We start from the raw sequence: 23,956 nt of genomic DNA, 5'->3' as shown, positions 1-23,956 counted from the left end.
TGGTTTCCTGTTTCACATTCAGGTCCTTTATCCATTTTGAGTTTATTTTTGTGAATGGTGTGAGAAAGTGGTCTAGTTTCAACCTTCTGCATGTTGCTGTCCAGTTCTGCCAGCACCATTTGTTAAAGAGACTGTCTTTTTTCCATTGGATATTCTTCCCTGCTTTGTCAAAGATTAGTTGTCCATACGTTTGTGGGTCTAGTTCTGGGGTTTCTATTCTATTCCATTGGTCTATGTGTCTGTTTTGTGCCGATACCATGCTGTCTTGATGATGATAGCTTTGTAGTAGAGGCTAAGGTCTGGGATTGTGATGCCTCCTGCTTTGGTCTTCTTCTTCAAAATTACTTTGGCTATTCAGGGCCTTTTGTGGTTCCATAGGAGTTTTAGGATTGCTTGTACTAGCTTTGAGAAGAATGCCTGTACAATTTTGATTGGGATTGCATTGAATGTGTAGATAGCTTTGGGTAGTATTGACATTTTGACAATATTTATTCTTCCAACCCATGAGCACGGAATGTTTTTCCATTTCTTTATATCTTCTTCAATTTCCTTCATAAGCTTTCTATAGTTTTCAGCATACAGATCTTTTATATCTTTGGTTAGATTTATGCCTAGGTAGTTTATGCTTCTTGGTGCAATTGTGAATGGGATCAGTTTCTTTATTTGTCTTTCTGTTGCTTCGTTATTAGTGTATAAGAATGCAACTGATTTCTGTACATTGATTTTGTATCCTGCAACTTTGCTAAATTTATGTATCAGTTCTAGCAGACTTCTGGTGGAGTCTATTGGATTTTCCATGTATAATATCATGTCATCTGCAAAAAGTGAAAGCTTAACTTCATCTTTGCCAATTTTGATGCCTTTGATTTCCTTTGGTTGTCTGATTGCTGATGCTAGCACTTCCAACACTATGTTAAACAACAGCGGTGAGAGTGGACATCCCTGTCGTGTTCCTGATCTCAGGGAAAAAGCTCTCAGTTTTTCCCCATTGAGGATGATGTTAGCTGTGGGCTTTTCATAAATGGCTTTTATGGTGTTTAAGTATGTTCTTTCTATTCCGACTTTCTCGAGGGTTTTTATTAAGAAAGGATGCTGAATTTTGTCAAATGCTTTTTCTGCATCGATTGACAGGATCATATAGTTATCTTTTCTTTTATTAATGTGATGTATCACGTTGATTGATTTGCGAATGTTGAACCAGCCCTGCATCCCAGGAATGAATCCCACTTGATCATGGTGAATAATTCTTTTTATATGCTGTTGAATTGGATTTGCTAGTATCTTATTGAGAATTTTTGCATCCATACTCATCAGGGATACTGGCCTGTAGTTCTCTTTTTTTACTGGGTCTCTGTCTGGTTTAGGAATCAAAGTAATACTGGCTTCATAGAATGAGTCTGGAAGTTTTCCTTCCCTTTCTATTTTTTGGAATAGCTTGAGAAGGATAGGTATTATCTCTGCCTTGAATGTCTGGTAGAACTCCCCTGGGAAGCCATCTGGTCTGGACTCTTATTTGTTGGGAAGTTTTTGATAACTGATTCAATTTCTTTGCTGGTTATGGGTCTGTTCAAGCTTTCTATTTCCTCCTGATTGAGTTTTGGAAGTGTGTGGGTGTTTAGGAATTTGTCCATTTCTTCCAGGTTGTCCAGTTTGTTGGCATATAGTTTTTCATAGTATTCCCTGATAATTGCTTGTATTTCTGAGGGATTGGTTGTAATCATTCCATTTTCATTCATGATTTTATCTATTTGGGTCCATCTCCCTTTTCTTTTTGAGAAGCCTGGCTAGAGGTTTATCAATTTTGTTTATTTTTTCAAAAAAACAACTCTTGGTTTCGTTGATCTGCTCTACAGTTTTTTTAGATTCTATATTGTTTATTTCTGCTCTGATCTTTATTATTTCTCTTCTTCTGCTGGGTTTAGGCTGTCTTTGCTGTTCTGCTTCTATTTCCTTTAGATGTGTTGTTAGATTTTATATTTGGGATTTTTCTTGTTTCTTGAGATAGGCCTGGATTGCAATGTATTTTCCTCTCAGGACTGCCTTCACTGCATCCCACAGTGTTTGGATTGTTTTATTTTCATTTTCGTTTGTTTCCATATATTTTAAAATTTCTTCTCTAATTGCCTGGTTGACCCATTCATTCTTTGGTAGGGTGTTCTTTAACCTCCATGCTTTTGGAGGTTTTCCAGACTTTTTCTTGTGGTTGATTTCAAGCTTCATAGCATTGTGATCTGAAAGTGTGCATGGTATGATCTCAGTTCTTTTATACTTATGAAGGGCTGTTTTGTGACCCAGGATGTGATCTATCTTGGAGAATGTTCCATGTGCACTCGAGAAGAAAGTATATTCTGTTGCTTTGGGATGCAGAGTTCTAAATATATCTGTCAAGTCCATCTGATCCAATGTATCATTCAGGGCCCTTGTTTCTTTATTGACCATGTGTCTAGATGATCTATCCATTGCTGTAAGTGGGGTGTTAAAGTCCCCTGCAATTACCACATTCTTATCAATAAGGTTGCTTATGTTTGTGAGTAATTGTTTTATATATTTGGGGGCTCCCATATTTGGCGCATAGACATTTATAATTGTTAGCTCTTCCTGATGGATAGACCCTGTAATGATTATATAATGCCCTTCTTCATCTCTTGTTACAGCCTTTAATTTAAAGTCTAGTTTGTCTGATATAAGTATGGCTACTCCAGCTCTCTTTTGACTTCCAGTAGCATGATAAATAGTTTGTCATCCCCTCACTTTCTTTTTTTTTTGTTTCTTAATGTTTGTTTATTTTTGAGACAGAGAGAGACACAGCATGAGCAGGGAAGGGGCAGAAAGAGAGGGAGACACAGAATGTGAAGCAGGCTCCAGGCTCCGAGCTGTCAGCACAGAGCCCGACGCGGGGCTCGAACTCACGGACTGCGAGATCATGACCCGAGCCGAAGTCGGACGCTTAACCGACTGAGCTACCCAGGCGCCCTATCCCCTCACTTTCAATCTGAAGGTGTCCTCAGGTCTAAAATGAGTTTCTTGTAGACAGCAAATAGATGGGTCTTATTTTTTTTATCCATTCTGATACCCTATGTCTTTTGGTTGGCGCCTTTAGTCCATTTACATTCAGTGTTATTATAGAAAGATATGAGTTTAGAGTCATTGTGATGTCTGTAGGTCTCATGCTTGTAGCGTTGTCTCTGGTACTTTGTCTCACAGGATCCCCCTTAGGATCTCTTGTAGGGCTGGTTTAGTGGTGATGAATTCCTTCACCTTTTGTTTGTTTGGGAAGACCTTTATCTCTCCTTCTATTCTAAATGACAGATTTGCTGGATAAAGGATTCTCGGCTGCATATTTTTTCTGTTCATCACATTGAAGATTTCCTGACATTCCTTTCTGGCCTGCCAAGTTTCAGCAGATAGATCCATCACTAGTCTTATCGGTCTCCCTTTATATGTTAGAGCACGTTTATCCCTAACTGCTTTCAGAATTTTCTCTTTATCCTTGTATTTTGCCAGTTTCACTATGATATGTCATGCAGAAGATAGATTCAAGTTACGTCTGAAGGGAGTTCTCTGTGCCTCTTGGATTTCAATGCCTTTTTCCTTCCCCAGATCAGGGAAGTTCTCAGCTACTATTTCTTCAAGTACACCTTCAGCACCTTTCCTTCCCTCTTCCTCCTCTGGAATACCAATTATGCGTAGATTATTTCTCTTTAGTGCATCACTTAGTTCTCTAATTTTCCCCTCATACTCCTGGATTTTTTTCTCTCTCTTTTTCTCAGCTTCCTCTTTTTCCATAATTTTATCTTCTAGTTCACCTATTCTCTCCTCTGCCTCTTCAATGTAGGCAACATGTCTTACTCATCTTTGAATTTCAAGAGCATAGAACAGGTCCTTGGCACTTTCTTCAATAAATGTGAAATGAAAGAAGAAATGATGAATGACAGGTAACAGAAAAAAGTGAAAATACTTCAATCCTTTTAAAACCAGTAAGAAGATAGATGCCTGAGGGAAAATACATTATACACCTGGTAGCAATAATCTCCAAGCAAGCGAAATGACTAGGTTACGGGCTTAATATTAATTATCTTGCTAATTACCTGTATGCTACCATCTCACACTCTGGAGTTGGCCATTTCAAAATAGCTGAATGCTGCAAGACACAAGACACACAAGAAAGAATACAATATTTATTTAGCACTGCATTATTGCATTATGAAACTCTGATAGCTTAACTACAATGAATGTTTGTTTGTATGCTTCTAGAAAACACCAAATGACCTTACCAGATCATCCAGAAGAGAATTCCTCTGGCTACGGCTCAATGTCCAAGCTTGTTCACCTCTAGATATTAAATGGGCAATAATTCCAGCTGCAAAGTAACTGACTTCCACTTCAACACTATGCAGGAGGCTACTGATGTGGTCTATAAAATCTTTCCACATTAGTTCAGAATGCAATTCTTGCACTTCAGCTATATTATTCTGGAAGAAAAGAAGATATAAAAATTGAAGTAATATGCATAATGGCTAAATGACCATTTGTATTCTAAGAAGGAACAGAGATTGTAACAATTTAAACACATATCTGCAGGGGAACCTGGGTTGCTCAGTTGGTTAAGTGTCTGACTTTGGCTCACGTCATGATCTCACAGTTTGTGAGTATGAGCCCCTCATCTGTCAGTGCAGAGCCTGCTTCAGATAATCTGCCTTCTTCTCTCTCCCCTCCCTGACTTGTGCCCACGCATGTTCTCTGTCTCTGTCTCAAAAATAAATAAACATTAAAAAAAATAAACATGTATCTGCATATACATAAAAGGTGAAGACTTTTGTTATGTTAGCACAGTGTGTTTATGGGTGATTTATTTTCTCTCCTCCCAAAACAATAAAATAATACAGAAACAGTAGTGAGTTCCTTTTTCAGGCAAAATGATGAGGTGGATAATCTAAAAAAATCCCCTGCTATAAAATATCTAGAAGTGATAGTGGGAAAACAGCTAACAACCTTTATTTATTTGTTTGTATATTTATTTTAAAAATGTTTATTTATTTGAGAGAGCATGTGAGCACAAGGGGGTCGGTGGGCAGAGAGAGAGGGAAAGAGAGAATCTAAAGCAGGCTCTGTGCTGCCAGCACAGAGGTTGGATGTGGGGCTCGATCCCATGAACTAAGACTTGATCATGAGCTGAGCCAAAATCAAGCGTCAGACACTTAACTGACTGAGCCACCTAGGTGACCCAACAACCTTTAAATATGTAACCTGCTGGGATAAAAAGCAAATAGGGAACCAAACCAGAGCAGTAACAGGCCATCACTGACTTGTAGAGTCAAGAGCACTGGGTTTTAATAGCCATGCAAAGGCAGAAAGTAAGGCTAAAAACTGGAACTAAGACTTCACATATAAGACAAGGATTTTCAAAGTATCACACCTCAGAAAAAGAGTAGACTGACACAGGTGAATGAAAAAGAGGCCTATTGTAATCTGGGATCTGGCCTAAAAGGAAAAGTCTTCTCTTGCCATTTTCAATAAGGGGCTATCCTCATGCAAGATTGTAGTTCAAATTTATACCATCTGTGTGGTCTGGAGAAACTCCAAGCTGAGAAGCAACAGTAACGGAGGTTGAAGAAAAACCAGGAAAGTTTGGTTATCAAGAAAGCAGAGAGGGGTGAGTGTATCAAAAGGACAAAGGGATTAACAGTTCTGAATAATGTGGAGAGCATAAATAAAATGAAGGCAAAAAAGCATCCCTTTGAGCAATATAGTGATCGTTTTTTAAGATTTTTTAAGTAATCTCTGCACCTAACATGGGGCTTGAACCTACAACCCTGATATCAAGTGTCACGTGCTCTACCAACTCAGCCAGCCAGCCACCCCTCATTATAGTAATTTGTGTCTTAAAAATTTCACAGCCTTAGACCTCCACTGAATGCCAAAGTTTGACTGCTGGCCTATATAAGGTAGACGTTTTATCTGGGCTTGGGATGTGATGGCTTCCTTACACAGTACATAAGGAAGACCTCTGTTCACATGGGAAACAACTGAGGGGTTTCCAATTTAGACTATGGGTCTAAAGGATCTAAGATCCAACTTAACATACTGCTCTGAAGATTAATCCTCATTCTTAAAACTTAATTTGATCTACTATGAAACAATAATTTTCTTCCTAACATGTTGATTCCATTTCTTAGGAACCAAAACACTGAACTTTGGATTGTTAAGAGACTACTTGTTCCTTAGCTTAAGTCATTTTATAATAAATGAAAGTGAAAGGCATCATGTCCAAATGTATTCTCTGTAATGACTAACAAGTTTTCTTCTTCAACTATGAAAAAGAGGGTAGAAGAGACAAGTTTAACTATACACTACATGAATGTGTATAATCTATTTTTCCACCAGCATCAATGATTAATCATCGCTCCTCTCTAATCTCACATATTCAAATATGAAAAGGCATTTCCATTCATTTTTCTTCTTTCTTAACATTTTATTCACTGAGAGAGAGAGTGCATGGACCCATGTGTGCATGCACAGGGGGTAGGGCAAAGAGAGAAAGAGAGAGAGAATCCAAAGCAGGCTCCATACTACACACGGAACATTTACAAAGATCATATTCTGGGTCATACACAAGTCTTAATAAATTCCAAAGGACTCACATCAAAGTATGTTCTCTGACCACAAAAAATTTAGATGCAATATTTCAAAATAGGTTATTGAAAAAAAAATTCAAACACAAAGTAATGGAGAAAGATCTGGAAGAAAGCACACCAGGTTGTATTAATATTAATTACCTCATGGAAATGAAAATGATTGAAGTCTGGGGACAGAGTCTTAAGCTTTTCAAATACACTTTTGCACTGTTTCACTAGTTATAATAAGCATGTATTCTTTTTGAAATTAAAAAAAGCATTTTTAAAGCCCTATGGAAGCTCTCTTAAAGCCTTATGGAATACTTAAATTCCACCTTTCCTCTTGTGGTGATGTGAACCAACTTCTGTATCTAATAATCCCTATGAACCCTGAATAAAATAATCAAATACCTTCATTTATTTAATACTTCCCTATTTCTGGGAATTTAGGTCTTTTTACATTTTCTACTTTTTTTTTTTTTAATTTTTTTTAACATTTATTTATTTTTGAGAAAGAGAGAGACAGAGCATGAACAGGGGAGGGTCAGAGAGAGAGGGAGACACAGAATCTGAAACAGGCTCCAGGCTCTGAGCAGTCAGCACAGAGCCCGACGCAGGGCTCGAACTCACATACCGCGAGATCGTGACCCGAGCCGAAATCGGACGCTTAACCGACTGAGCCACCCAGGCGCCCCTACATTTTCTACTTTATATTAACCTGAAGCTACAGTGAACAGATAGGTCTTCTTTAAATGCCAGCCCTTAGCTTTCCCCAAAATCCATCTCTCATTGCTCAGTATCTCATACTCTTGCATCTATAAAACAAACACTGATGTATATATATTTTACTCACTAATCTATGCCTCCCATGATCTAATTCCTCAAAAGCACAGATCTGCTCTAAAAAGAGCTTTTACCACACAGGCATGTTTCTAATGTTGCAGTGATTAAAGTTAACAAAACATTTGATCCTTCACCTTTATCTCAAATCCTAGAGGGCTCACTATGTTTTTTTAATTTTTTGTGTGTGTGATTTAAGCTCTTTTTTTTTTAGTTTGTTTATTTTTGAGAGAGAGAGAGAGAGAGCATGAGTGAACAAGGGGCAGAGAGAGAGGTAAAAAGAGAATCCCACGAGGGGCAGAGAGAGGGAGAGAGAGAATCCCATGCAGGCTCCACACTGTCAGCTTGCAGCCTGAAGCAGGACTCAAGTTCACCTGCTGCAGGGCCTGAGCTCACCCGCTGCAGGGCTCAGAGCTCACTGGAAACAGGGCTTGAGCTCACCAGAAGCTGGCTCGAACTCACAAACTGTGAGATCATGACCTGAGCTGAAATCAAGAGTTGGGACACTTAACTGGCTGAGCCACCCATGTGCCCTTGGAATATCTAATTTGTTAAGCAGTCTTTTAAGTAGTAATTATTAATTACCAAACATAGCATGTGAGAACACTTACAATTTAGTGAGATTTTTTAATGACATTTTCCCCCCGATTATAAAAGTAAAATTGGCCCACTATAAAGCTTTGTATTATTCCAAAAAATATAGAGAAAATTATGTAATTTATATTTTTCCTTTTAATGTGGTGAAAATCCTAATATGTATACATTGTTTTATGGCCTGCTTTTTTTTGCCACTTCATTATATTGTATATATTTTCTGATGTCATTAAGTGTTTACAAATAGAGAAACAACTTTCAATGTATTATCTCAGAAGAAAAATAATTAATTACAGCTTGGAATTTAGCAGGAAATATTTATATCTTACCAAAAGTCCTAGAACTTTCTGTTGAATGGATGACTCAGTTGGGAAAGACTGTAAAAAGAAAGAAAAACCTGTAACTACGTAAAGAATCAAATATAATAAATGAATATTTTAATCAATCAATGTCAAAACTATAGGCTAAATTCCCATTCTAACCTCTAGAACCCGCATGAAGAGTTCTAACCCTTGGTTTTCAATAAAATGTCTGCAAGTGGTTGGAGATTCGTCTGTGAGGTTCCAAAGTGCACTCAAAGTAAACTTCAAAGTAGTGTCCACTGAATTTTGATTGGTTTTCTGCTTCACTATTTGAAGAAGTTGCTGAAAGAAGGAAAATACAATGAATTTCTTATCACTAAGCTGTTACTACAATTGGTGGTAATAATTACAAGTCATGAGGATTGGTCTTGTGGCTTAAAACATTTCCTAGAAAGGTTTTTATAAGTACAACAACCAGCTTCTTGGATAAGATTTTTCCTTCAACAAGAAAAAACATATAGGATCTTCAGAAATCCTTTATTATTCTCATCATCCCTAAAATCTAATACCCTGTAAATAAAATAAAACGCAAAATGATTAAAGCTTAGGACAAACTATCTTACCCAATCAGTCATAGCATATATTCATTTCAGATCCTGGGATAAAAAAAGTGGAGGGGGAGAAGGGGAAATGAAACTAACATTTATTATAAACATCAGCGAATTATATCCTATATTGTAATACTGTTATACCCATTTTTTGGGGAAAGGAAATTGTGAGAAATATTAAGTAATTTGATCATAGTCAACTTAGTATGAGAAAATAAGAACTGGGAGACCTAATTCTATATAATTCTAAGTTTTCCTTAAGAAAAAAAAAGGACAAATTACATATAATAGTAAGAGAATTAAAATCTACATTGGCTTTGAATAACATCACAGCTTTGAAATTCCCTTTGTAAATCATTTCTACTATAGCCTTACCCTAAGAAATTTAACTTTGAAAAGTGAATGTTTTGAGACCTAGATAAGGCACCCATAACTCCATTTTTAGATAATAATTTGGCGGGGGGGAAGGGTGCTCCGCTCAAACAGATACAAGAAAACATTAACGAACACTATTACTTAACGTTACATACAATTCAGGAAAAATTTTTTAAGAAACAAAAACATCTAGGTGCAATTATGTAACTTAATAAGCATAGTGCCTAGGAGTGTGGTACTATAATTTGCATCTGTGTAACCTTGTTTGCTAATTTAATTCTTTGATTCCTCATCTGCAAATTGCGGATGATAATTAAGAGCTTCAAAAAAAGAGAAAAAAAAGCTAGTGATTACCACTACTACTGCTACTAATTTCCGCTTAAACTAAGCTTAATTTTCCCCCAAAGCATGTAAGTGGATGACTTCCTTAAAATCTTTATACCTCCAGCCAAAATTACTGAAACACATACATAGCAATAAATAGCCATATTTAAAACTAAAAATATCATTCCTGAAAATAGTAAAAACTAAGTAAAAGTAGCATCCTTTTCTACTTATCTAACATATATCGTATTTTGTGCTAAGTACTTAGCATATATTCCTTCTTAATTTTTTTTTAAAGTAAGCCCTATGCTCGATGTGGGGCTTGAGCTAATGACCCCAAGATAAGAGTCACATGCTCTATTGACAGCCGGTCAGGCACCACCCCTTCAATTAATCTTAATTTCCTTTTCATTTAATCTTCATAATAACTGTATAAGGTAGTTTATAGAAACTACAGCTAGTAAGTGATAAAATTAGGAATAAACCCAGATATGTTGACTCCAGAATTCCTACTCTTTCTATCATACCATCAACAGCATTCTCCTCTCTTTACATTACTATTTTCACTCATATTGCTATTATTATACTTAGTAGATTATATTACAACCATGTCTACGTAACTATTTTCTCTACTACTTCTTATAGACAGACTACTCTTATGAACAGACATTATAGATATAATTCGATGTGAATCCCTCATCTAGTAACGTGGCAGAAATTTGCTAAGTATCCTATACATATTTATCAAAGGAATGACTTTCTCATTATATACATAACTCGTAAATCATAAAAAAAAGGGAATCTTTCGGGGTGCCCGGCTGGCTCAGCTGGTAAAGCATGTGACTGTTGTGGGTTGAGCCCCATGTCAGGTGTAGAGATTACTTAAAAATAAAATCTTAAAAAGGGGAAGTCTTTCATTTGCCTTTTCTATCTACCATTATTGTTCACATACATCATGACAGGATTGTAACAAGAAACTCTGAAGTGGACTGCTTTCCTCCACTCTTCCCAAGAACACTGTTTATATTTATTTTCTTTAAAGCTTTTAAACTTTTCATTGTTCACTATATCATCTCCTCAACTGAGTGTAAGCAAGCAAAATCATTTGTCAGTTATCTAAATTATCTTTTCCCCCCAAAGCATGTAGCACAATCTTATGCCTATGGCAGTGTCTACATTTTCTTCATAAATAACAAAATAACAGAATTTTAGAAATAGATAGGATCTTAAGGCTTATTTAGGTTCCAATGGTTCACATAATTTGTCTAAATTGACAAACTGAGTTTACAAGTTAGATCCTAGGTCATCGGACTCCTAGTTCAGGGCTCTTCCCACCTCTGTTAGGGAATAAAGCTACCTCTATGAAAATAAGTGAATACATCCAGTTAAAAGTAATGAAATACCAGAAGATAACACAACACTGCCTGAAAACAATGAAAATGAAAACTCTCTAATGATCTGCATAGAGGGTATAACAGACTTACCCTGACAATGAAGAGTTCAGCACCAAGCTGTGCAGTTTGTTCTGTAGAAAGCTGTAAGCAAGCAGATGACAAAGTAAATGTCCAAGAACTCACTAGTTAGTGTCAGTTTAATAACATTCACTGTAACAAACTCTAAAGGTCAGACTAAAATCTTTGATTAACATGCAGTTCTGCAATATTGAATGTAGACTGAACAAACAGACTGGCGAAGAGGTGTACTAACTTTTCTGGCATATAGATTTTGGGGGAAGTAGTAACTGTAATGGGAAATAGCTGCCTACATAAAATTATTCAATCATAGCAGTTCAGGTACCTTGGCAGCCAGGATGGAAATGATAGCAACTGCCATCCTTTGCATGTTTTGATCCTCATGGTTGCAGAGCCACTGCATGACAAGCTTGGCTGCTTCAAACCTGAAAACACACAAGAGGGTTTCATGAATGAATCCTGGAGGCTCAAGCACAGTCTTACAGCTCTAGCTGAGCTGATGCTACAGTTCAGGTAGGTGCGAAAGAAAGGGAAAATTCCTCTTAACTGATACAGAATAACAATTATACTTTGTGTTCTGGAGCCGGAGCCTCATTATTAATTCTGAAACTTTGTAAAGAAACAAGAGTTTGGAAAATATCAAAACTATCCGGCATTCATTTTCTAGATTGTAACATATTTCTATTCTGTAGTGATTTCTACACTGTATTGAGTTTTTTCTGGGTTCCTTACAGTACCTAGCACAACAGAAATAAATATTCATTCATTCATTCACAAACATTTATTGAGCCCCTTCTTTGTTCCAGATATTGTTCCTGGTGCTGGAGATCGAGTAGTGAACAAAACAGGAAAATATCTCTACTCTCATAGAGCTTACATCGCAGTATGGACACCAGATCATAAACCAAACAAGTAAAACCTATGGTATATGCTATAGAGAAAAAAGGAGTAAACAGGTAAAAAGGATAGGAAATGTTGAATTTTAGGTACGGTAACTAGGAAAAGCCTCACTGAAACTTTTAAGGAAGTAAGAGAGCTGGCCATGTGGATATCTAGGGGAAAAGCATTCCAGGCAGAGGGGAAGGTAGATACAAGGACCCTGAATAGGGAGTATGCCTGGAGGTTTTGAGAAATAGCATGGAAGCCAGTGAGGCCAGAACAGAGAGAACAACAAGAAGTGTAGTACCAAGAGATGAAGTCATTAAAAAAAAAAAATTAATTAACTAATTAATTAATTTTTAAAAATTTAAAAAAGAGATGAGGTCAGAGGTAACAGGGGGACCAGATCTTAGTCTTTGTAAAGAATTAGCTTTTATTCCAGATGAGATGGAAAGCTATAGAAAGATCCTAAGCAGAGATATGACATGAACTGACTTATATTTTTAATAGGATTATTCTATTAGCTGTGTTTAAAATGAACTTCAAGAGGGCAAAGAAAGAAGCAAAGAGAACAGTTCAGAGGCTACCACATGATTCAGGACAGAAATCACTTTTAGCCCAGTCCAAGTGGTAGAAATGGAAGTGAAGAGAAATGGTTGAATTCTAGATATATTTTGAAGATAACTGGCTTTGTCAAAGGACTGAATGTGGGGTGTGAGACAGGAGAGAAATCAGGACACCACCACAGAATATATCTGATTATCTTACCCACAATTTCATCTTTCAAGACTCAGCTCATATATCACTTCCTCTGAGAAGCTTTCCTTGACAAGTTTATCACTGCCTTCTCACTGCTCCTTAGCATTTGTTTGTAACTCTGTCAGAGAGCTGTGGTTATCTGTAGCCTCACCTGTTCCTTGGGGTAAAGGACCATATCCTATTTAGCCCTCTTTACCAAGAACTCATTATAGAGCTTTACACACAAACAGTGTTTAATACATGCTGGCTGAATTATAGTGATATAAAGTACTCCTCTGCAAATTCCATCAAATTTACTGTTGCCTCCTTTCTATTCCCAAGGCCATCTCTGATTGTTTTATGATAGATTCCTAATGGGCCATTCTGCCTCCATTGTTTTCCCTTCAATTTGTGTCTACACATCAGTAATACATAAATCTGTCAGAAAACTTAGTTATGATGTCACTCCTGTATTCACAGTATTTTTGGACTCTAACAATGGGCCCATACTTTCACATCTTTTTTCCTGCCTACCCTATGCTTACTGCTTGTTAGTCCCCAAACGTGCCCTAGTTATGAGTTAAGATAGCTTGATAGTTAACAGCACAGATTCTGAACTTCCTTGCATTTTGGGGTTTGAATTTTAGTTTTACCTTATGTTGCTGATATAATAAAATAAACTCTTTTTTTTTTAAATTTTTTTTAATCTTTATTTATTTTTGAGAGACAGCGTGTGAGCAGGGGAGGAGCAGAGAGAGAGGGAGACACAGAATCGGAAGCAGGCTCCAGGCTCTGAGCTGTCAGCACAGAGCCCAACGCAGGGCTTGAACTCACGAACCATGAGATCATGACCTGAGCTGAAGTCGGATGCTTAACCGACTGAGCCACCCAGGCGCCCCTAAAATAAACTCTTTTACCATGTGAAGCAATGCCATAAAGTCATTAAGCATATCACACACACTGAATTCAGTCTGGATTCAAGTATCATTTCTACCACTTACTAACTTTGGGGACCTAGGGCAATTTCCTTAATCGCTATGAACTTCTATTTTTTCACCTGCAAAATGATAAGATCTATTCTATAGGACTGTTGTGAGGATTAAACGATACTACACATAAAGCTTAAGATTTAGTATGGAACTTGGCACATACCAAGCTTTTGATAAAGGTTAATTTTTTACAGGTATTATTATCAACTTCTTCTGTGCCTTTATTTGTGCAGTTCCCACAACATAAAACAATCAATTCAACCAGCTCTCATCTTCAAAGCAACACAGCATGGATGTAAAAAGTAGAGGTTCTGGAGCCATTCTGGATTTAAATCTAAATTCTGCTACTTGCTATCTTATCACCTTAAGAAAGCTACTAAACCTCTCTATGCCTCTGTTTCTTCATCTATAAAATTAAGATTACAAAAGTAACGATTTCACAAGACTGTAAGGACTGAATAAGCATAAGTAAAACATTTAGCGTAGCATCTGGCAATAGGAAGTGCTTTATACAGGTTAGTTGTTATCTTTATGATCTCAAATGCCATCACTAACATGAAATCTTTAATGATCACCAATCAGATGAAATCTTTCCCTCCTCGTTTGGGGGCCCAATGCATTCTGTCATCTTCTTCTATGAAAAATTCTGTCTTCCGTTATACTCATTTTTCATTCATTCATCCACCAAACATCCACTTAAGCACTAGAGACAAAGAGATTAACCAATCACAATCTCTGACCACAAAGAAGCTCAAATCTAGCAGAGTGCATTGGCTAGAGCAGAGGTAAGTAAACTATAGCCTACATATAGTGATTTTAGTAGCTGTGGGTCCAGCTGCCTGTTTTCTAAAGTTTTATTGAAACATAGTAAAATCCCCATTTTTTATATGTTGTCTATGACTGCTCTGGAGGTACACTGGCAGAGTTAAGTAGTTCCAACAGAGACCCTATGGCTCATAAGCCCAAAATATTATTTGCTGCCCCTTTAAAAAAATTTGCCAAATCTTCGGTTAGTTGATACTTTTCTTTTAGGAGAGTGACTATGTTCTTCCTACATATGACTTCATGTAATCAGTACAGATGCTCAATATTTATAAAATAAAATTAGTAATCTACATGAGATAGCTGTTGTTATATTTTTCTCCAAACTATTTATTTGAAATAGTAAATGGAACACCTCATTCCTCAGCTGTGCCAGATAACAGTGTACTGTTACCTGAATAAAAGTAAATCACAGTAAAATTGCTGCTTGAGATATACACTTTTCATAAAACCATAAGATATATTTTTTCAAAATACCACCATTAAAAAATATTTAAAATATTAAGATGACAAAAAAAATCACCTTTTTAGCTCTCAAATCACAGTATCCTAGAAAACAAGGGAATCGTTTATACTTATTTGAATCCAACTATCTAACCTCCCTTAAACTCTGGTTAAGAAGTTTCTTCTATAACTCAGTATCAAATAACAGTAATAATAAGAGATATGATACAGAGAAAAGAACACTGGACCTAGAACTAGAAGACTTGAGTCTTTCTAGCCTTGTAGTCACTAGACACAAAACTCTGATCAAGACATGGAATCTAAATGCCTCGGTTTCTTCAGCCTACAATATTGTGTGGATATTCTAAAAACCATAATATAAAAATATACATTTTTAAGCAAAGGGCTATGAAAACAGGGGCCAATCTGCTATCAGGAATGTCAAAGTACTAAATTAGAGAAAGTAGAGTTAGCATTTCATAAGTTAATGCACAATCCCATCCACATAATTAACTGTACACCAAGGATATCCCAACTGGTAAGAAATGGCCCAAGACAGATTTTGCCCCATTTTACGTTCTAGGGCTATCACTTGCCTGTTGAATGGAACATCTTGAAGGATCCGGTCACTGCAAAGTGAAAGGAGGCAATTCTTCTGTAACTAAAGAACCAAAGGGAGAAAAAAATTCCTGAATGAAATATTGCTTTGTTATTTTTTAACCAGGGGTAGCCTTTATAAAAAAAGGTGGCTGATGAAATACCAATGATTTCTTACAACTTTTATTCTGCCCACCTATTGTTGAAAGACTAACTTCCACTGGACCCATACAAGTTTACTTGCACATTTTTTTTTTTTTGTCTCCATTAGACAAGATAGGATAATAAACAGAATTAATACCAGCTAATCTCCTTCCCTTCTGGTGGCCTTTGGGTGGATCTTGCTTTTTTTTCCTCTGTCCACCTGGCTTCCAGAGGCCACAAAAGCCAAAGCCTAAAGTTCATCCAATTTGGCAACTGCCCTCAATGAGGGAAGCTATCTTTAATGATTCACTCACCAATCTGGGTTGTCATTTTTACTTGGTTTTTCACCTCTGAGTATTTTTTTAACATAATTTTTTTTAATGTTTATTTATTTTTGACAGAGATAGAGAGGTAGCATGAACAGAGGAAGGGCAGAGAGAGAGGGAGACAGAGGATCCAAAGTGGGCTCTGTGCTGACTGCAGTGAGCCCGATGTGGGGCTTGAACTCACGAACTGTGAGATCATGACCTGAGCCAAAGTCAGACACTCAACTGACTGAGCCACTCAGGCACCCCAACCTCTGAGTATTTTTTATTAATTTATCAACTGCCTGCTAAATTTTAATTAAAAATATAAGGGTACCTGGGTAGCTCACTTGGTTGAGCATCTGACTGTTGATTTCAGCTCGTCATGATCTCACGATTCATGAGACTGAGTCCTGCATGCTAATGGGAGTGAAGCCTGCCTATGATTCCCTCCCCTCTCACCCTGCCCTCCCCCTGCATATATGCACATATGCTCTCTCTCTCCCAAATTAAATTTAAAAAAATTTTTTAGTATAATTCAAGCAACATTTTTAGTTTTCATCCTGAGGACAGGACAGGTTATGTAGTCTACCATACTGCTAGAAACAGAATATCCACGTCTTACTCGTTTCTGTATCCCAGTACTTGATAGTGCCTGGCCCAGAACAAATAGGCTATGGCTGTTTGCTGAAATTATCACAAACTCAATATTGAGGTGGAAGATGTGTTTTTTTATGGTTTGCACTATTTCCCTCAACATTTGGATTTAAATACTTTTAGGCAGGGAATGCACTCTTTAGTTTTCTACTTTTCTGTTGTCCTACACTCAGTCATACCATAAATTTATTACTTTACAGCCTGTAAAGGCATTTGAAATTCTAGTCTTGGTCTACTAAATTGAACTTTATGGAGATAAGGAGGAGGGTAGGGGATACTAAAAGGACTACTTGATTAGGAATTCCCACATGCTTACCTGCTGGTGATTGGGAAAATGTTCCATGGCTTTGAGCAGCAAATGGGTCACATCGGCCAGCAGTCGGACAGGCATTCCTGCAGCAAGATCTTGCTTAGTTAAGTTAAATACACAGGCGCTTGCAGCAAGTTGTACTGGCAAATTCATAGGGTGGTTTCTCATCCCAGTAACCACAAGCTGGAAAAAAAATTAGTTCTTTTTATTTACAGTATAAATACAAAACCTCTTAACGTAGCATCATTACTTTGTTATCTATGATAATTTCTATGACATCTTATCTTTTTTATCCTCAAGTGCAAAGAGCCTAGGGCATAGTAGTCACTCATCAACATGTAGTTCCTGCCTACCTGGTTCAGGAAGGTATCAAGTTGTTCATGTTGGGGCATTTTTCTGTTGGGCTGATGAGTTTTCTCTATTCAGATAACTCATCTTTGTATTTCTCAGACATAGTACAGTGCTTATTATACACTAAGCACTAAATAAATTTTTATTGACTTTATAGTAAACAAGTGGCAAACTTTTCATTTTCAAATCCCGACATTCAGTTCCTTGAGGACACTGCTAAAGTTACAGTACCATAAAAATCCATTCACTTCCCTCTGGGCCTAGATAACCACTTCTCATCTTTTCCTCTCTCCTCAAGCCTCCCAATCTTCACTATCAGCTGAAGACCTTGCTTCCAATTACACTGAGAAAATGAAAACATTCAGAGAAGACTTTCGGATTCTCACTACCACATGTATCCCCTTTACCAGTATACAAACACCCAAATGCTGCCTTCCTGCCTACTACCATAGAGGATCTTTTGGGCTCATCTCTGAAAGTAGGCCCTGCACTTATATGCTAGATCTTTCCCTTCTTGTTTACTCAAGGACATTGCTCCAGCTCTTCTTCCCTCTCCTATATCAATTTTTCATTCTGTAGTGGATCATTCATATTAGCATAGGACAAACAAGCTATTTTTCTCCCATCTTAAAAAAGAAAAAAAAACCTCCTTCTTCGGTTAACTATCATCTTTTTCCTTTGCGCTCTTTTGCAGCTAAATTCCTTAAAAGAATTGTCTATATTCTTTTAAATTTCTCTGTACCATTCCCTGAATCAATGAATAAGTATTTTAGATGAGGACTAGAGGTCCTTTGTTGCTCAGGTTCATAGTAACCAAAACCAAAAAAAGATAATTCATATAGCAAGTACCAATATCCTCTGGTATATATGGAGGGGATGACAGGTATTGGGGATAATAGCATCTCAGTGATTGAAATGTTAAGCACCCCATTCTCAAAATTTAAGATAACTGGCTGGTCAAGTCATTTTTGGCTCTGCCACTAACTTACTGTTACATTATTTAATCTCACAGACCCTCAGTTACACAATCTGTAAAATAAGAGATAAAACTTTTCTCTTGGGATTATTGTGCCCACTAAATGAGGCATCAAATATAATACAGTCCTATATTCACTGGCTTCAAATGTGTATAAGAATTATCTTTGGGGATTATAAAAATGCAGATTCCTGTCCTCATCCAGCCCTATTGAATCTAAATTTCTTGGAGTGGGGTTCACAAATATACTTTTATTATTTTTTTATTTAAAATTTTGTTTTTATTTTTACAAACATGCTTTTAAAATAAACAATATTCCAGACTTCTGGTGGACAAAGGCCCACATTCTTTTTTTTTTTTTTAACTTTTTTAACATTTATTTATTATTGAGAGACAGACACAGAGCATGAGCAGGGGAGAGGTAGAGAGACGGGGAGACACAGAATCTGAAGTAGGCTCCAGGCTCTGAGCTGTCAGCACAGAGCCTGACACGGGGCTCGAACTCACAAACTGTGAGATCATGACCTAAGCCAAAGTCGGTCGCTTAACCAACTGAGCCACCCAGGTGCCCCCAAAGGACCACATTCTAACAAACACTGCCCTATGCTATCAACTAAAATTAATAATCTTCCTTTCTTGGGGCACCTGGATGGCTCAGTCAGTTAAGCATCCAACTCTTTTTTTTTTTTTTTTTTTTGATGTTTATTTATTCTTTGAGAGAGAGAGACAGAGAGAGAGCATGAGCAGGGAAGGGGCAGAGAGGGGTAGACACAGAATGTGAAGCAGGCTCCAGGCTCCAAATTGTCAGCATACAGCCCGACGCAGGGCTCAAACTCATGAACTGTGAGATCATGACCTGAGCCGAAGTCGGACACTTAACTGACTGAGCCACCCAGGTGCCCCAAGCATACAACTCTTGATTTCAGCTCAGGTCATGATCTCCCGGTCATGGGATCAAGCCCCAGGTTTGGCTACACACTGTGCCTGGAGCCTACTTAAAAGAAAAACATACTTTCTTGGCCTTCAAAAGCTGTCTGGGTTAAGAGATTTTAATTGAGGAATAACATGAATTAATTATGAAAGCACAGGTGGTTAATAAGTGTCATGGAAAGATGCCTTATGGAATTCCAATATTGTATTTCTTTAAAAAGTCTATATGGAAGCAATACAATGCAGTATTGTAATTCTAGTGTTATAATTCAATTTTCTACTATAGATGGTGAAAAAAATATCACACTGGTCACTGGTTTTAGGTAGTTAAATGTGAGGTGGAAGGCAATGATGTTGCTTAATGAGACTACTATAATACTTCAAAAACTTTATGCAACTATTTTCTCTCTCATTTATGGCTAAAAATTAAAATCATACATCATCAATCCCATTACCCACCCCACCCCCCAAAATCCAAAGATTAAATGCAAATTTTCACCATTTTCTTCACAAAACCATCATCTATATCAAGGGAGATAATTTCAAAATGTTCATGTTCCTTATTCTTACCTTTAAAATTTCTGGCTTTGTTTTTTCCATCACATGAGTCAGGCTAAAAAGGTGAAATAGGGCTTCCCGGACAAAGAATGCCCTTTCACTGTACCGCTTCAATGCTTCTGCAATCTGAGTTTCATTGGCTTCTCCAGACACCTTTGAACATAGCCAGAAGATTAGATTTTAGGATTTTTTCAACCCTCTAACTTTCCAAACATCATTTGCATAGATGGCACCCAGGATAACTATGTAAGGCCTGAAACAAATGGGAATGATTACTTTCCAACCTACCCAGGATAGTCATCCTGAGAAGGTGGACGTATGCTAAAGAGATGTTAGATAGGCTTAGACCCCCCTATAAGCCTTTGGGTAAGATTTTCTATAGTGCACCTAAAGTAAATCCTAAGATATTTAACACTATTTATAAAGCCTTACCACGTGATTAGATTCTTATCTCTCCCTTAAGGTAACCCCTTAACTTCCCTAACTCAATGTTAAAGCTACACTGGCCTTTTTTCTCTGATCTTTTAATTTTTTTTTTAATGTTTATTCATTTTTGAGAGAGATTTAAAAAAGCATGATCTCACGGTTTGTGAGTTCGAGCCCCACATCGGGGTCTGTGCTAACAGCTCGGAGTCTGGAGCCTGCTTCAGATTCTGTGTCTCCCTTTCTTTCTGCCCCTTCCCCATTCATACTCTGTCTCTCTCTTTCTCAAAAAATGAATAAAACATTTAAAAAATTGAAAAAACAAAGCAAGGACATATTATTCAAGTCAGGAAAGAGGTTACTTTTGTGGAGAAAGAGGGAGTGGTGATCTAGATGGGGCACACAGAACTTCAGGGTAGCTGAAAAGTTCTATTTATTAACCTGAGTAATGGCCTCAAGTGTGTTCACCTTATTTGCACCTTCTTAAGCTACACATTTGTTATTTATGGTCTTGACATCTGTCTTATTCACATTAAGGTAAAAAAAAAAAAAAAAGCAAAAACAACCTCTATCTGTCATTCAAGGAGCTAATCTCTTTAAGTTGGAAGAAAGACTACAGGACAGATGTGTGCCAATTGACACAAGAGCACATATTAAGCATTTATAAGACTGTAGAAATAACAAGGGAAGTTTTTTTACAAATTCTTTTTAAACTATGTAAAATATACACACATACATATTGGTCTTGATTATGTACTCACATATATAAATGGTTATTGAATAATGAAAAATTTCTAAGTGTTCAGTTCTTTTTTAATCATCCTAAACTTTTTCTTAGATTTTCTTAGATTTAGAAAGACATTAAAATATTATGTAAAATAAAAAGGATTATAAGCAGGAAAATGTAGAAAATGTATAACAATGATTTCAGTAATACTTGATTTACTCACATCTGGTTGATTCAACTACTTTTTAATATCTATATGAAATACAGCCTCAAGTTATCTTTGAATGTAAAATTAAAGGGTTTTTGTTACTGGGAATTAAATACTCTAAACAAATTTCACTGCATGTATGTTTTATTCAGTGATCAATACTTCTCTCGCCAGTGATAAACCTTCAAATCAAGTAGTCTGGCTCCTCAAACTATAAGCATCTTCAGTTAAGTCAAGTTCATATGCTAGATGATAAAAAACAAGTACCTGTATGTATTAGTTTCTCAAACAAATTAATTAATTAATTTAAGGTGTGTGTTTGTATGTTTGTCAAGAGTGCAAGCCAGGGATGGGGGGGAGGGGCAGGGGGCAAAGAGAGAGGGACACCAAGAATCCCAAGCAGGCTGACAGGAGCTCAATCTCACCAACCATGAGACCATGACCTGAGCCAAAATCAAGAGTCAGACATTTAAATGACTGAGCCACCCAGGTTAAAACAGAGAAAATGTCCTCAACCACTAAATTAAGCCTTGTTAATATTTAATATACTGAGTAAAATTAAAATTTATATTCTAAGGAAAATTTTCCTTTTCTTTCCTTTTTTGTTCTTAAATGTTTATCTTGAGAGAGAGAAAGCAAGCAGGGGAGAGACAGAGAGAAAGGGAGAAAGAGAATTCCAAGCAGGCTCCATGTTGTCAGCACAGAGACTGATGTGGGGCTTGATCTCACAGCCGTGAGATTATGACTTGAGTGGATTTCAAGAGTCCAGACACTTAACAGACTAAGACAACCAGGAGCCCCTAAGGAAAAATTTTCTTATAGCACTCTGTATATAACTCTATTATAGCATCTTCCACACTGAATTAAAGCTATTTTAAAATTTATCTGTATCCTCTCCACTAGAATAGAATTCCTCAAGGGCAGAGGTACTAACTCAGACATCTTTAAAAAGTACTCAGTAGGAGACTGTCTTTGAAGCTGTTCCTGAATTTACAACTGAGAGAACACGGGCAGCCCAGAACGCCAGGAGGGGAGATTAATGCTGTGGGAGAAAGGGGTTCATTATGGCAGATGACCTAAAGTGATTCCTGTATAAAAAATTACCAAGTTCAGAGAGCCTTGGTGACTCAGTGGTTAAATGTCTGACTTCAGCTCAGGTCTTGATCTCGTGTTGACATCAGGCTCTCTGCTGTCAGTACAGAGCCTGCTTTGGATCCTCTGTCTCCCTCTCTTTTTAACCCTCCTCTGTTTTCTCTCTCTGTCTAAAAAATAAATAAACATTAAAAAAAAATAAAAATAAAAATAACTAACTAACTAACTAACTAACTAACTAACTAACTAGGGGTGCCTGGGTGGCTCTATTAAGTGTCTGACTCCTGATATCAGCTCAGGTCATGACTGATTTCATGGCTTTGAGATAGAGCCCCTCATCTCATTTTGGGATTCTCTTTCTCCCTCTCTCTCTGCCCCTTCCCCACTCTTTTTCTCAAAATAAATAAACTTAATTTAAAAAAAAATTACCAAGTTCTGGAGCCTGGAGGTACAAGATCGAGGTGCCAGCATGGTTGGATTCTCGTGAAGGCCCTTTTCTGAGTTACAGATTACAGACTTCTCATATCTTCATATGGTAGAAGGAGGGCTAGCTAGCTCTCCAGCCTTAAATAAGGGCACTATTCCCATTTATGAGGGCTCTACCCCCATGGCCTAATTACCTCCCAAAGGCCCCACCTCCAAATACCACCACAATGGGATTAAGGTTTCAATATATGAATTTTGGGGATGACACATTCAATCCATTACAAACATATACATACATGTGCCTGTACTTGTTATTACATAAGTTGCTTCCTGTTTGCTCTATTCAAAACTGTGTGTTTTTCACTTAGCAATATACTTTTGAGATCAGTCCTTCCCAGTACATATAAAGAGCTGTTCGGGGTTTTTAATAAATAAATAAATAAATAAATAAATAAATAAATAAATAAATAAAAGTACTTAGTAAATGTTTTTTGAAATGGATCAACTCTTCTGCCTAAAAACTTATATAGATCTTCACTGAATGTTGATTATTACAGTTCAATATAGGGGTCTTAGTTCAAGGGAGAAGTTTAGCATATAGATTTAAGGACCAAGAAAAGGAACACTCCAATATTTAGAGACCTGGGAGAGGAAGAAGAGTTTTTTATAAAAACAAGACAAGAGTGATACCCAGGAAGCTGAGTAAAAATAAGTATTTCAAGGAGGATAACATCAGGGGCTCCTGGGTGGCTCAGTCAGTTAAGCGTCTGACTTTGGCTCAGGTCATGATCTCGTGGTTCGTGGGTTCGAGCCCCACGTCGGGCTCTGTGCTGACAGCCCAGAGTCTGGAGCTTGCTTCGGATTCCGTCTCTCTCTCTCTCTCTCTCTCTCTCTCTCTCTGCCCCTCCCCCATTCACATTCTGTCTCTCTCTCTCTCTCTCTCTCTCAAAAAATAAACATTAAAAAAAAAAAGGAGCATAACATCAACTGTGACAAATACCACCTTAGATCAAATAAGATAAAGACTAAGAACTAATATTGGATTTAGCACATTTCCAGTGATTCTCAGGGACTGGGAACCACAGCATGCTAGATTACCCCAAAGTCTGGGAATGAGATGGCCAACAAATCCTAGTTGTGGAGGGGCACCTGGGTGGCTTAGTTGGTTGAGTGTCCAACTCTTGATTTCAGCTCACGTCATGATCCCACAGTTGTGAGATCAAGCCCCATGTCAGGCTCCATGCATGTGGA

At 37.3% G+C, this 23,956-nt stretch overlaps 1 protein-coding gene across 2 annotated transcripts in view; it reads right to left on the bottom strand.

Moving 5' to 3' along the window:
• The window catches only part of ZYG11B (zyg-11 family member B, cell cycle regulator), a 92,539-nt gene that overhangs the window by 26,153 nt on the left and 42,430 nt on the right, over positions 1 to 23,956 (bottom strand). For both annotated transcript variants that reach the window (XM_007077195.2, XM_042997186.1), the window contains exons 4-12: positions 19,842 to 19,982; positions 17,021 to 17,197; positions 15,598 to 15,662; positions 11,455 to 11,554; positions 11,142 to 11,192; positions 8,531 to 8,692; positions 8,378 to 8,425; positions 4,275 to 4,472; positions 4,089 to 4,141 (exon numbers count right to left, since the gene is read on the bottom strand). In XM_007077195.2, the coding sequence (XP_007077257.1) occupies positions 4,089 to 4,141; positions 4,275 to 4,472; positions 8,378 to 8,425; positions 8,531 to 8,692; positions 11,142 to 11,192; positions 11,455 to 11,554; positions 15,598 to 15,662; positions 17,021 to 17,197; positions 19,842 to 19,982 (995 nt within the window). The remainder of the gene's footprint in view (positions 1 to 4,088; positions 4,142 to 4,274; positions 4,473 to 8,377; positions 8,426 to 8,530; positions 8,693 to 11,141; positions 11,193 to 11,454; positions 11,555 to 15,597; positions 15,663 to 17,020; positions 17,198 to 19,841; positions 19,983 to 23,956) is intronic.

The sequence above is a fragment of the Panthera tigris genome, chromosome C1, assembly GCF_018350195.1.
Source record: "Panthera tigris isolate Pti1 chromosome C1, P.tigris_Pti1_mat1.1, whole genome shotgun sequence".
Taxonomy (NCBI): Eukaryota; Metazoa; Chordata; class Mammalia; order Carnivora; family Felidae; genus Panthera; species Panthera tigris.
Note: the sequence above shows the minus strand (reverse complement) of the source record. Positions and strands in the feature narration are given on the sequence as shown.